The sequence below is a fragment of the Clarias gariepinus genome, chromosome 26 (assembly GCF_024256425.1).
Source record: "Clarias gariepinus isolate MV-2021 ecotype Netherlands chromosome 26, CGAR_prim_01v2, whole genome shotgun sequence".
NCBI lineage: Eukaryota > Metazoa > Chordata > Actinopteri > Siluriformes > Clariidae > Clarias > Clarias gariepinus.
Genome location: NC_071125.1, coordinates 13,609,253 through 13,624,671, shown reverse-complemented (window position 1 = coordinate 13,624,671; position 15,419 = coordinate 13,609,253). Strand labels below are relative to the sequence as shown.

The 15,419-nt window shown below is 36.2% G+C and overlaps 1 protein-coding gene across 1 annotated transcript; it reads left to right on the top strand.

The window, feature by feature from the left end:
- Window positions 1-351: 351 nt before the first annotated feature.
- On the top strand, window positions 352-7,854 carry zfand1 (zinc finger, AN1-type domain 1). Its single transcript, XM_053487513.1, has 8 exons — window positions 352-416; window positions 688-730; window positions 906-945; window positions 2,789-2,916; window positions 3,542-3,633; window positions 4,899-5,020; window positions 5,611-5,766; window positions 7,643-7,854. The coding sequence occupies exons 1-8, from the start codon at window positions 362-364 to the stop codon at window positions 7,817-7,819; spliced, it is 813 nt and encodes a 270-aa protein (XP_053343488.1). The 5' UTR covers window positions 352-361; the 3' UTR covers window positions 7,820-7,854.
- The last annotated feature ends 7,565 nt before the right edge of the window (window positions 7,855-15,419 follow it).

The following is a 15,419-nucleotide window of genomic DNA, read 5'->3' as shown; positions in this document are numbered from 1 at the left end:
CATGCAAACTCCATGCACACACACCCTGAGGCGGGAATCGAACCCAGACTCTAGAGGTGCGAGGCACTAAAGCCATCGAGAGCAGAGTTATGTAAACATACTGTATTACTCAAGTGCAGGAAATACAAACAAGAAAGGAAAGCAATGATGGAACTACTAAGGGAATTTGTAAAGGCTGAGAACATTGCAAAAAGTGTTTTAGAGAATGAAGGTCTTAAGGTTTCTTAAGAGCGACTGGACTAAAAAAGATGATTTAGACTAAAAGGAAGAAGAGGGAGATTATAACCAGCAGGTGGCAGTAATGCAACACACGTAATATCAATCAACGGCAAACACCAACTAAAAGAAGAAGAAAATTAAAATGGCGGAATTAGACGTTGGCAAACATTGTCAGGTTGAGTGTTGCAGGCAGAAAGGTCGGAATTCTGTATTTGTTACCAAATATTCAGTGTTATGGGTTGTGTTCAGATTTTAAAGCTGAATTATTAGTTCTGTGTGAGCGGAATATCTCACCGTGTTTGTTGTAACGCTGCTGAGCGGCTGCTCGTGAGTCAGCGCCAGTTATTAGCTAAAGTAACCAGAGATCAGATTTAGTTTTCTTCTGATAAAACACATTTAATAGACTGACTGCATGAAAACAAGTGTGATAAATGTTAAATAAATTGAACTTCTTTTTTTTCAGTGCAGACTTCCTGCCATTTGTATGTGACAGCTGCTCCGGAGTGTTTTGGTGAGACATTCAGTAAAAGTTTTAAAAGGAAAGGATCATACTGAAATGCCATTACTAATTAAATTTACATTTCATTTAGTTTTGCAAATCTGAAGTTACTGATTGGTGATATTTACAGGACATGTGCTCACTCTTTATTTATTTATTTTTTGTTTGTTTGTTTACTCTTTAATAGTCTTGAACACAGAAGCAGGGATTCACACTTTTGCCCAGAGGTAAGAAATAGTCTGAATTGTATCAGTCAGTGGGGAGAATGCAAAGAAAACTGAACTGGGCTATACCGTCAAACATTATATGTTAATGAAATATGATCTGAATAAATCAGCATTCCTCTAATACACATACTGTGCACATGAAAAAGTCATCAGGGAATCCCAGAGAACATCTCTGATTGAAACACTTTTAGTCCCCATGATGACGGGACACTGTTAGTTAGTCTTAAGCCCTGGTGGTTGTTGTTGGTGGCCTTTCGGCTGCTCCAGGCAAGCTCGCCACAGCAGACCTTCTGGTCTGCGCACATAAACTTGGCACAGGTGCCCTTCCTGACGCATCCCTCCCATTTTATCCAGGCTTGGGACCGGCACTGCATCCAGGGGCGGGGGTTTGGGGATTGGCTGGGAATCGAACCTGGGCCTTTCACATAGTAGGTGAAACACCTACCACTGAGCCGCCCATGAGCCCTGGTATGTGTGATGATGTGTGTATAAACAAAATGAATTTACAGACATAAGTCTGTTAAATAATGATTAACTACAGCAGCAGAAGAAAAACAAAACAAACAGCAGCAACATGAAGTTATTTTTTACATGAATTTTTGGCGCCGTTGCTTTTGGTTCTGATGTGATGGATGGTTTGGGTTTTTTGGCTGCATTTGTTAAACCATCGCCAATCTGATTGCCATTATGTATAATCACTGATTTGTTCCTTTTTCCCCCCGCCTCTTCGAATAAAAAAAAAAAACTTTGGGCAGTTGTATCTTTTCTTTAAATGGTTGATTATACATGTTTTTTCTGTCTTCACAAGCCTGAACAAGAAGTCCAGGGCTTGCTTGCAGGAAGTCCAAAATGCTGCAGTGAGATTACTGACATCAAAGTAATTTCTGAAAATCTTTTTATTGGCTCCCTATGTTACAGTACAATTGAAGACATTGGTGCTGAGGTTTGCGGGTACTGGCTTGATAATATAACCTAGCATATGCAGCTTTAAGACTCTAATAGGACAATAAGATTTTTCGATCTAGAGCTGTGGCTATCCCACACTGCAGACTTGAAGCGAAAGGCAACTGTCCTTTTATAACTGCAGCTCGTAACCTGTGGAATGCTTTGTTCTTAAAATTTCTGTGGACACTATGAACAATTTTAAAAAGCAGCTAAAGGCATATTTCTTTGTGTCCTTTTGATTAGTTTTGAACATTCACTGTGTGCATTTTTTATTTATTTATGTTTTGGCTGTTTCTGGAAAATGATTTGTGATCTCTGTTCTTGAGAATCAGTATATAAATGAATATATACATATAAAATCAAATAACGCTGAAGATAGATATTTTTGAGAATAGTATTTTCGTAAATATTACATTGTCCTTTTATGTTGAAAGAAAGACTGTAAAAAAACAAATTGGATAGAAATGCATGGTGGCCATGTTATGATGACCTTCCTGGCCCACAAACACTATTCATATGTCAGAAAGTTTCTTTATCTCTCAGACATTTGTTTTTTACAGTATATATATATATATATTTTGATGATCTCACAATGTAGTGAGCAGTGGATAAGCCTCATGGAACGTATGACACCTCCCTGTTTGTGTCGGTTAAAGTGCTGATGTTTTACTAGTTATTAAACAGCGACATCTGGTGGGTTATAACAGGCATAAAGTCCAGTCTTCACTGAATTTCTGATCTGTGGAAATTAAATGAACATTAACACCACATGTCTATATTTTCATTTAGATGTCGCATTGGGAAGTATTGGGAATGTTTTAATGGGAATCATTTGGGAAGTGAAAGTGAAATTGTTACAATAAACACTTCAATTTTTATGATTTTTTTTCCCCCTCAGGTCTTGGTGAAGCAGAATGTCTTGGAGCCAGGAGTCAGTACATCGTATCCATGCACATTTCATGATTGCAAAGGCAGGGAACTTCTACCTGTAATGTGCCAACATTGTCAAAAACATTTTTGTCTTGCGTATGTACCGTTTTTATATGTAATTTTGGAAAGTTTATAGAGATATAATCATGTTTTTGTGGCTCTATTTTTTCTGTATTAACGTTGTGCTGCTTTGCGCCCAGTGGTGCATTGATAAAGAGCTCACCTTCTTGTCTGAGTTCAATTTCCGGGTGATGCTGTAGCCTCCCACAGCCGGGGGGCCTAAAGACAGCTGATTGGCTGATCTCTCTCAGAGGGGAGGGATGGTAGGCACTTGGTGCTCTCCATCAGTCATGGCTCTAAGCCAATCATGGGTGTGTGTGAGCTCACGCAAGCGGAAGGAGCAGGTATCGCTTTCCCTCAAGGGTGTGAGTGGGCATTTTGAAAAGATGCAGTTGGCTGGTGACATGTGGCTTGGAGGAAATGCATAATAGTCTTTGGCCCTCCCTGACTGGTTGTAGTAGCCTTGAGTGCTCTAATGTTGGGTGGAAATTGGACATGACTAAATTGGGGAAAATGTCCTTCAGAATTGTACAGTGTAGAAAGAAATAAAACTTTAGGAAAGACCATTGAATTAAAAGGTGCAGCCTTCTCTACCTTTGATTAAATGGATTACATTTTTAGTAAGCAATTTTCAGACATTTTATTTTTACTTTCTCCCTAGTCATCGTCATCAGGAAGACCATAAGTGTGAGAAGTTGGAGACACCTAAACCACGGATGGTGGCAACACAGGAACTTGTGCAAAAAATAGTAGGTTAGTTACAATGGTTACGTATATTCGTATTCAATTCAAATTCATTGAGTCCATTAGTTAACTAAAGCTAATGTATGTATACACATGTACTTGGTCAGCAATATTGTTTAAGGAGGTGGTACGTGTCAACGTAACATTGACATGAATGGCAGGACCCAAGGTTTCTCAGCAGAAAGTTGGCCAGAGCATCACACTGTCTCTGCTGGTCTATAAAATTACCCATCGGACGCTTCCACCCACGCTAATCATGCATGCGCATATCAAAGATATGTTTCCCTGCGTTAGCATCCTGCCAGTAAATCCATGCTACTACTTTCAGAAATATGTGGGTTTATTTAAGGTTTTGTGTTTAAATATACATTTTATTTTATCATGGTTAATTTAACAGTTGACAAGTGGATGGACCGATAACATTAAATCAACTTGTCAGAAAGTGCTACTAGTGTTAAAGCAACAGGGAGTATAAGGTGATAAAAACGTGTCATAAAATGCTACCGGTTTGCCAGAAAATGTGAACTTTTTTCCTCCAAAAAAATTTACTATATTTCTTGCAGTACTATGACTATTGAAAGCTATAGGTAGGAGACAGTGGTACCTCTGCATACAAATTTAATTTCCTGGAGGTGAGTTCATAAGGCAAAATTTGATGTCTTTACTAAATCTTGCACAAAATGCAAAAAAAAAAAAGCCCACAAATAAAAATGTAAACCCGCTTTGCTTGGGTTTCCACTGACACAAAGAAAGACATGGCAAATCTTTAACACTTTCCCACTGATGTAATGTCCTTTCCCTGTATATCTTGGCCCAAGCACATCTCTTCTGTTTGTTGTTCTCTTATATAATGGTTTCTTTGCCGCAGTTTGACTCTGAATGCCTGACTCTTGCAGTCTCCGGAACAATGGATGTTAAAATGTGTGCCACATATTTACAAAAGTTTTGGGCACCTTGTGTTTTTTAGTACAAAGTAAAAAAAAAATTCTGGCCACATTTTTTCCACAAAGTCGACAGTTCAGCACTATTCTTCCATGTTTTAAGATAAACTGTATGATACTCAATTTCCTAAGAGAAAGAGTTATTTTAAATGTACTATTTAAAACAATATTCCTGGGCAACTCGAATGTCTGTAACTGTTTAAATGTAGTCATTTTACTTTAAAAAAGTTACTGCCTTTATTTCTTTCATCCACAAAAGAGCAATATAGCATTTTATGACTCTGGAAATGTTAAAATCAATTGACATCAATTTAAATGTTTTCAATTTATCAGAATCAAAGAAGAATGCAGGCCCCAGTAAAAGCAGAAAAGGGCTGAAGAACAGTGCTACAGCTGCTAAAGTTGCCCTTATGAAACTAAAGCTACATGCCACTGGAGATAAAGGACTGCCACAGGTATTTATACCAGATTTATGTAAATTTAAAAGAATACTCAGTGTGAATTTCTTTGCCTTGGATATAAGTCATCAAATAAATTATTTTCTATAGACTTCTACAAAATGTTGTGAAAGAAATTGTCAATTATTACAAATAACAGAGGTAAAGGTCTCACTTAGTTTTCACATTACACCAGCATTAATTATGTTCTAATAACAGCGTGACTGATTTTCTGTATTGGCTTGCTGGCTTTTGTTTAAGCTGTACTGCAGTCTGGTTAAGTTGCCTTCATTTTTATGTCCAGAGCACTTTAACCCGGTAAAATTGCATAATCCGCATCTTTACATTTTAATTTTGAATTCATCTCCCAACATTATTATTATTATTATTATTATTATTATTATTATTATACTAAGTATTAAAACTTATTTGCAACATTGACATTACTTAACAATTAAACAAATTTAAACCATCAGCAGTGATTCTTGAATGACTCAATTGGGATTTAGAAATTGTCAAAACAGTTTAAGCTCTTCAACAATTTAACTTTTAATAATGAGTTTCCCTACAGAAAAGGTAAGGGTCCTAACAGTCATTTGTCTTTCCAGACAGAGAGGACATATTTCCAGGTGTTTCTACCAAAAGATCTCAACACATCAAGCTTGCCAATGTTCTTTAGCTCCAAGTGGACTGTGGGTAAAGTGGTCGATTTTGCAGCGGCTCAGGCCAACCTAAAGAACAACAACAACGTGCTCACAGCCAAGGTAACCTAACATTAATAAGTCCCAACATTTCTGATTAGTCTTTTTCAGACATGGATTATGAAATGGATGGCTTCATTATTCCATAAAAAAATGTCTGTCATTCAGCCATAACTCACTTGTATGTAAATGTTTCTGCCATTCTAATTCAGAGATACTTAGAATCAAGACAGTCATGGTTAGGGCTGGGCGATAAAACAATAACGATATGTATCGCGATAGACTTCTTCTTTGTCTTTCGACTGTTCCCTTTCAGGGGTCGCCACAGCGAATCATTAGCCTCCATCTAACCCTATCCTCTGCATCCTCTTCTCTCACACCAACTAACTTCATGTCCTCTCTCACTGCATCCATAAATCTCCTCTTTGGTCTTCCTCTAGACCTCCTGCCTGGCAGTTCCAACCTCAGCATCCTTCTACCGATATATTCACAATCTCTCCTCTGAACATGTCCAAACCACCTCAATCTGGCCTCTCTGACTTTATCTCCAAAACATCTAACATGGGTTGTCCCTCTGATAAACTCATTCTTGATCTTATCCATCCTTGTCACTCCCAAAGAGAACCTCAACAGATAGACACGTGATCGATATCAATAAAAAATGTATTCGATAAAGCGTTCAATAATTTTTATTCTTTGTTGGAAGAAAACAGAGTTCGCGAAGCTAGTTCGGTTGCGCCATGTTGTTGTCTTATGCTGGTCTGCTGGATTCCTCTTTTAAGGCAGAAAATGCACTTATTTTTATTACACTTTATTAAGTATTTCTTACATTTTCTTTCATTTTGCACCTTAAATGTTAAGAGATCATTGTTATTTGTGAAGTGACGTGAGACAGTATTTTAATCTATTTGATATTTCTATTAATTTCACATTTCAGAGATCCAACATACAAATGCTTCCTTTCATATCCATATGTTAAGTGTAAAATGAACAACAAGAAAAAAGAATTAAGAACTAAACATTCTTCAGTAAAAATGGCAATTTTTGTCAGAGCATTTAAACTTACTGGGTTTTAAAGATGAGCTTCAACATGTGCATAAGGCAATTGCACATTGCCATATGCACTGGTCCATTTATTGATATTCACAGACATGCAGCCAGCTGCTCCCTTTTCAGTCTGCTTCTCAGGCCAATTTTGAAGTGACCAAACAGATGAAAATACTAGTTTAAGTTAAGTATACATAATATTTTATTTTTAAACCACATTACCATGCAGAAAGTTAAGTTTCATTAACCAACTTATGGATAGATGGAGGGAAGGGTTAGTATGTTGGGTTTTTAATTCAGTGTCTCTCTTTTCCATACTCTGTATTTTTTTTTAAAGTGCATTTAAATATATGCATAGAAGTAAATTCCTTAAAATTATGGGTCTAACATTACTTAAAGTTAGTCAGTCTTGCTAACCACCATAGTCTGGAGAGATGTTACGAGGATGCACGACAGCTAACAACATGACAATTTTGTAGAATTAGAAGCTACTACCAAAATCAGAGAACAAAAAACAATGTTACTGTAAAGTAGTTATTGTATCTGGTCTGTGTTGTAATAGCCACTGTGCCAAGTGTTTAGAGAATACTTCTTTCATTCTTTATAGCCTCTTTCAACGAATGCCTCGACCATATCACAATGTAAAACCGCGTTTCTCTGTCTATCGTCTGCTTTTTACTGCTTCTTAATATACCCTTCTGGACAGATTTTTAAGAAGGTTGGACAGATAAATGTTGATATAAAGTATACTTGTGTGTGGGAAACACTCTTATATTATGAATAAAATGGGGGATAAAAAGTACACAAAATTTTATTACCAATTTCACATGCTTTGATTAGGTGAAAAATTAAAGTGTATTTCCACTCTCTCTGTAATGTGTTTTATTTGTAGAAACTGCGATTATGCCATCCTGACACTGGGGAAGCCATTAAAATGGATGCATGTCTCCAGGTGCTGCTCTCCCTATCAGATTCTCCTCTTCATAATGGAGGCAATGTTATCTTGGAATATCTGGATAATGAAAGCTCTGGAGTTGAAGATGTCACAGCCTACATTTCTCCCTCTTGATCTAAAAATGAACACCGAATTAATGGTGTAATGAATGAATAGATATCAACTTGTCTTTTGTCATTATTTAAGGTTTGTGGCCAGACTTGCAGCTGATATTTAATAAAAAAAAAAATATTTAATTGTGATTTACATTATGCAGATAATTATTGGATTTTTCAGGTCCATATATTGCTTAATTGTGTCCACAATTTTCAACTTTTCCTATTAGATAAAACATGTTTTTTATTTTTACATGGTATGGGTTATAAAATAGTAAAATGCAAGATGGCTATCTAAACTTTAGGGTAAGTAAATTTAAACCCTTATGTTTTTTTGCGTTCATGTACTGATGGAAGATGATCCTTACCTAAAGATTTGATGTGGTCAGATCCACTTGTTCCTTTATTGAAACAATATTGAAAAGCAGTTCCTACCAAAGTTATTTGGAAGGGAAGTCCGCAAACTTGGTGCAACCCCTCAGAAACAAACTTTTGAATTATAATTTAAACATGTAGATTTTAAAGACTGAAATTATTATTCTTGAATTAATAAAAATATTATTTAAACTATAATTTACATTTTTTAAATCCATTTACAAAATTAAAAGTGAGCAAATTAAAGCAAAATCTAAATCAACTTACTGTTTGGTATGACTATTCTTTGGCTTAAAACCAGCATCAATTCTTGCATGTCAGGGATTTATTTACTGTAGGATCAGAGTCAGATATATAATTAACTAATTATACCTAGCAGGTACTAATGATCATCAATTTCATATGGAGGTTGAAATACAGTCATTAAAACAGAAATATCTGTATGAAAAAGTACCAGAACAGCTGTTTTACTTATGGTACTGTGCAAAAGTCTTGGACACATCAATTATCAAAAGCAAAGATGGGATTGAAAACGTTTATACATAAAGTGGGCAGTGGTGGCTCAAAGGGTTAAGGCTCTGGGTCAGGTTTCAAGCCCCAGCACCACCACACTGCCACTGTTTAGCCCTTATCCCTATCTGCTCCAGGGAACGTGTATCCTGGCAGACGCTGTGCTTTGATCCCAGCTTTCTAACTGGGGTATGCTGTAAAGTGCATTCAACAAATAGTTGAATTTTATTTGTAATAAAAGAAACCCAGTCGATTTTCAGTATAAAAACTCTGCTTAAAAATAATCAATAATAAAAAATAACATACTTTTTTATTTTTAATGTTTTCAAATTTGTAAATTATTCAATTTTGTATATATACTACTCACAATAAGTAAGGGATATTGTTATTTACATGAGTGCTTTTCCTATTTGCTCTGAATTTGAATGAAATAAGTAAAGGTTCCCTTTGATATTACTAAAAATGTATAAGAAGAAACACCATTTCCATTAGTTTAATATTTATTACCCGCAAAATTTAGACAATAACAGGAATAGTGTGCTGGCGGAATTGGGAGATGATGATGGGTTCTGTGACGTCTCTGAGGTAAGAACGTGCAGTGACAGTGCAGTAATTCTACGTGGCATTAATTCAACAAGGTGCTGAAAATTTTCTTCAGAAGTGTTGGCCCATATTGATAGGATAGCAACTTGCAGTTGATGAAGATTTGTGGGATGCACATTCAGCGCACAAAGCTCCCGTTCCACCACATCCCAAAGATGCTCTATTGGGCTAAGATCCGGTGACTGTGGGGGCCATTTTACTACAGTAAACTCATTATAATGTTCAAGAAACCAATTTGAAATGATTCGAGCTTTGTGAAATGGTGCATTATCCTGCTGCAAGTAGCCATCAGAGGATTGGTACATGGTGGTCATAAAGAAATGGACATGGTCAGAAACAATGCTCAGGTAGCCAGTGGCATTTAAACGATGCCCAATTGGCACTAAGGGGCCTAAAGTGTGCCAAGAAAACATCCCCCACACCATTACACCACCACCACCAGCCTACACAGTGGTACTGTAACAAGGCATGATGGATCCATGTTCTCATTCTATTTACGCCAAATTCTGACTCTACCATTTGTAGTTCAGGAGATTGTCTTGACCAGAACCACACCCCTAAATGCATTGAAGCAACTGCCATGTGATTGGTTGATTAAATGATTGCAGTAATGAGAAATTGAACAGGTATTCCTTATAATCTTTTAGGTGAGTGTATATATATATATATATATATATATATATATATATATATATAGTGTAAATAATAATGTAAGTCATTGAAATTATGACAGAATAAATATGGAATTATGTAGTCAGTAAAATGTGTTAATTAACCCAGAATATGCTTTATAGTTTCAGTTCTTCAAAGTAGACACCTTTTGCTTTGATGTCACCCGTCATTCTTATGATGTAGTCACCTGGAATTGTTTTGCAACAAAGGATTTCCCAGAGGTGTTAAGTACTTGTTTGGCTGCTTTTTCACTCTCCAGTCTAACTCATCCCAACCAACATAGAGGTGTGTTTGTGCTCATTGTACTGTTGAAAAACAAATGATGGGATGACATCGCTGCAAAATGCTGTGGTAGTGCCTTTAGTTTGACTTGGTCACAAAGGGTGCCACCAGCAGACCACCACACCATTATACTTCCTACTCCATGCTTCAAAGTGGGAACCACACATTCAGGAACCGTCTGTTCACCCTCTCTATGTCTCACAAGCAAAAGCCTTTGCATGGCAGAAAGCCAATACAAGGCCTTTGCAGACCATAACATGGCCTTTGCAGGCAGACGGCCAAGGCAAAGTTAGAAGGCAGCCTGAATAAAACCATTTCTATAATATTAGGGTTTGCGTTTGCATTAGGTTAACCTTTTTAGTAAGTTTTTAAACCACCGTGTTTCTTGCATTAAACATGGACATACAAAACAATTGTTAAATGTCACCCAAATTCATCTGGGAATGCACATTTTAGTGGTTTTATGCCAAGATGTGACTTAATTTACACTTTTGGTGGTCCTTCCTTGTGTGGATTCCTTGTTAAATTTGAAAGCTGCTAATTTTCTCTTGAACGCATGCACTTACACACACAACTACACACCCTCATGCACAGATCAGGTGTTGATATTGAACGGTTCCTGACGAAACAGTGGTCTACCGCTTTGGGGGTGAGTAAACAAGTGTTAATCAATGCTGCAATCTGCCCACTCATTAAGAATTATAGCCTCGGGGCTCCTAAAATCCTAAAACCATGAATGACTTTGTGATTTATTTTTGAGGGTCTGACAGGCAGAGCTGCTATATCAAGATGCCCAGTCAGCCACACTCCTGAACATTTGCACTCCCACTCTCTAAAAAATAAAAAAATAATAATACATTAAAATTTTGTTTTATATATGATTGTTTAATTGTGATATCCTGAGTAATTAATTTAAATAATATTTTAAATATAATTTATTTCAACAACTTTTTGTATTCCCTTATTGAAAATGTTTTAGGCTGAGCTGAAACTACTGAAATTAAATTAAAGCTGTCCAATGTATTATTAAAACCTGGAATTCTAATATGAAGGAAATATGGTTATATAAAAACATGTAACCCATGTTGAAGTTGCATCATAACAAAAACAAACCAGGACTGGGACTAAGCTGTGTGGCCGCAAGAAGTAAATGACATGAAGCAAAGCAGCCATCATGCATAGTGCCCACTGTACAAGCCTCTGGAGGCTATGATCTGGGGTTGCTTCAATCGGTCAAGTCTAGGCTAACTATCATTAAGACTCAGTAAAATGGAGTTAACTAAATTAATGAAATCATGTAATCCAATTAGTGACTTTTTTCCTCCCACATGGCATGGGCAGATTCCAGTACAATAATGGCAAGATATATGCCTGTCCTCATCAAGTAAGGGTAGGCCATAGCACAAATGGACAGCTTTCCAGGTGTCCTGATCTCAATTTTTGTTAACTTTGCACCGTTCTTGTAGATCATTCTTTTACTGTTCACTTTGCACCGTTCTTGTAGATCATTCTTTTTCGTTGGTACGTCCAGCCTCCCCTTGTGATGCTTGGGCATAGGTTAGCCCTATGTCTAGTTGCAGTTTTTTCCATATGACTAGTTCCAGGGATAGAAACGAGTTACATTTGTACTACATACTGTACACAGTAACACAGTCAGTTTAGCCTAGTGGGACTGCATAAGCTCCATATGAGTCTCACCTGAACTTTCTTTGCACAAAACAAGGGTTATGAAATGTATATGCATCTGAACCTGAACTATCCCTTTAATAAGGAGGTACCTGGAAGAAACCTAACAAGCATGGCCAGAACCCAATGAACTCAGACCCGAGGCGGGACTTAAATCCTCGACCCTGGATCCTGGATTAGTTATGTGCAATTAAGATATGTCTTTATTCATCACACAGTGGGAAAATTTCTAAATTCACCATCTGCCTTTGCAATTTAGTGCTATTTAATTCATTTCAATATTCTCAAGGACTAGTCTTTACTATATATTGATTTGGTTTATTCAAACAAGATCCTTTTTCATGTCAGATGTAGAGATATAGATTTTAATTAATGCCTAGAATATCATAGAGTAGAACCTTGTTTGTTGGATTGTTTGTTTAACTGCATGCTAGAACATCTGGTTTTGCTCATGTTCTCCGCCGTTGTTTTAGATTAACTCTTCTTCTACCCCCACCTACTTCAGTGGTTCCTTACTTGCCCTCTCTCCTGCTCTTTGAGCAAAAAAAAGGACAGCCTAGGTGACTCCAGTCCTCTCTGAACAGTCGTGGTGTCAGAAGTGGGACACAAATAACAGGTAAGTTTGAGGTTATATTTAATTGAGAAGGATTGTCTATGGTATTTACCTATAGTTGTAGTGGTAGCTTGGGTTTACTGATCAGGACGTTGGGTGTTCAAAGCCCCTCCTTGCTCTGCTGTATCATGGCTGAAATTGCTTCTAAATTCCACCTTCCCTACTAGGATGTGAAAAAAGAATTTTACTGTGTTGTGATGTACATGTGAAACACACAGTATTTAATTAATTAATTCTCTAGCTCAGGGGCCGAAGACTGTGAGACAAATTACTCCATGAACTTTACGAAAACAGAGCTCATAGGGGAAAATTTAACATTGACATGAGAATGATGTGTTCTATTCTATTAATGTGTATTAATCTGTGACGAATATGAGGACCCTATCTGGGATGACATTACTGATTACATATCTAAAAGCTTGGTTTAGTGGGTTTTCCTAAAATCGCTGTGGGATAGGGTTTAGGAATTTTTTTAAATAAGGGGCTGAAAAATGTATTTCTTTATTTCTGAGAGCAATTAAAAGTGTTTTAGCTTCCTCTCGCTTTACCAGAGTATGAGTCAGTCTGCAAAACATCAGCAACAATGTGTAAAGCATAGTCGTCTTACTCAAACTATTATCCAGCTTCTTGTGTAGCCTTATTAACTTTCAAAAAATAGTCTCAGAAAAGTGTGATGCACAAATAAGGTTTTAAAATATCCTTTTGAAATTGTTACTCATGCTTTGCCATTTGCAATTTAAGAAGATTATGTCATTAAACCACCCTTGTTGACAGAACTAAAAAAAACATACTAAATTATGGACACACTATATATCATTACTTCATACGCTAAGTTATTTAAACCAAAATTTTATCTTTATTATTGGGTTTCTGTCAGAATGTGGCAAAATTTTGACCACCCATTTACTCCAGCACTACATAATACTGCTTTAGGATGTAATGCTTCTTTTACTTACATCCTAAAGCAGTATTATGTGTGGCCTTATATAATGTCTAATTGATAGCACAGATAAGGGTATTGTGATGGCCATTTTGTCACAGTGTTAGTCTATTCTATTTTTTTTCTATATTTTTTGCATTTATTTTTTATATTTTAGTAATATTTAAGTTGACCACATACAGTATAGTCCTTTGGTTTCATACACTATTTTATTTTGGCAAATTGTTAACTGATTTAAGTGCACACAATTAGTTTTATTTCTTTTCACATTTTTTTATTAATTCTTTTAATTTATATTTTTTTCGCCCTAGCGAGACTTCCTCCTCCTGGCCAGAAGATAGTGTACCTGTTGAGATTCTTCTTACAGGCAAGCAGTGGTAGGGAGAACCAGTCTACCAGAATCCAGTCTAACAGGACTGATTGAAGTTAAAACTTATTCGCAGGCTTGTTCGTGTTTATTTACCTGATTTGTTAGTTGAATTTTGTTGTAAATACAGTGGAACCTTGAATTGCGAGTAACTCGGTCTGTAAGCATTTTGTAAGAAGAGAAAATAAATAAATAATAATGCAGAAATAAAATAATAATACATTTCAACTTGATAAATGATTGAGGTCTTGATATACAAGTAGTACGCATGCGCTTTGTGATCACAACTGAGCCAATTTTCCTTCCAGCTTAGACTGCATTGGTTAAGCTAATGGGGCTGTCACGTGATGGACAAACGACTCAGGACACGTAAACATACGAAGGTAAACAAATCAATTCTCTTTCTGGCTCAGACGCCATTGCTTGGTGTGCGGGTGTCACATGATGATTGAGCCACTCGGGAAACCAGAAGACTTGATACAGATTAACTATTTCCTGTACAGAACCTATGAAATTCCTTCTGAATGAATCATTCCCAGAGACGACTCGTTCTTCCTGAGTAAAGTGCAGGTTAATTTGTTTTATTTCTAATAATTTTTTGTATTAATTATTTATTATTTAATATTTTGGGGTTGTGGAATGAATCATCTGAATTTCTATTATTTCTTATAGGGAAATTCGCTTTGATTATATGATGACTTATGAATGCAGTCCAAGGTTAACTGTACTTTCTTTTTAGTTAGTTTAATTATGTATTTTCCATTTAATAATTGATTATTTTCCCCTTTCTATTTAGTAAGGCTAGCCTTTGTCTATAGACACAGACTTCATTGCATTTCAATACGGGTATCTTGAGCTGGTGGTGTATGTTTAGTTGACAATATTTTCTTTTTGTGGTCCTAAGTTTAAAGTTATTTTTTTTATTTAGTTCTTGTGTATTTAAGATTTGGATTAGTTTTGGTTATTACTTCAAGTTGTTAAAATGAGTCATTTTTTGCTTTCCACACATGGTGTCCTTGAACCGTACTGCTTGGTCCCTAACAGTATATTTAACAGGATATCATTACAGAAACTTTGACCTTGTTCAGTTATCCAACATAAAATAAACCTGATATGTGTTTAATGACCTTTTAGAAATATTTTATGAAAGCATGGATGAAGTATACCCATCTCCCAGTGGGAGAAAATGCACAGTCTAATTTCCATTTGATATTATGTAATTTCCGAGCATTGTATATTATTACTTTTGTGAATAATATGCTACCTTGAACATGGGACTGCCTTGAAATTGTATACCCCAGGTTTTTTTTACCTACTAATTGGTGCTCTAAACATCTGAGTACTGGAAATTGAAGCAGCAGATGAATTTCCTGTGGGGCTTGTTTTATGGAAATCATTTGGAAAGAGAGAGGGCAAAAAAAAATACTTTAAAAGTGTCCATCTTTATGAATGAAATAACACCTGAAAATAAGACAACCCATTGCAGGATGTACTTGGTTTTTATAATTATATTACACCAAAGTAGAATAGAAAACTATTTAAACCACAATTAACCAACGTTGTTGCTGACC

Excerpts from the sequence above, each read along its gene's own strand:
- zfand1 (XM_053487513.1), top strand. The coding sequence starts at position 362 with ATGGCGGAATTAGACGTTGGCAAACATTGTCAGGTTGAGTGTTGCAGG. Across the intron at positions 731-905 it reads AGCTGCTCCGGAGTGTTTTG|TCTTGAACACAGAAGCAGGG; the intron begins GTGAGACATTCA and ends ACTCTTTAATAG. Across the intron at positions 946-2,788 it reads ATTCACACTTTTGCCCAGAG|GTCTTGGTGAAGCAGAATGT; the intron begins GTAAGAAATAGT and ends TTTCCCCCTCAG.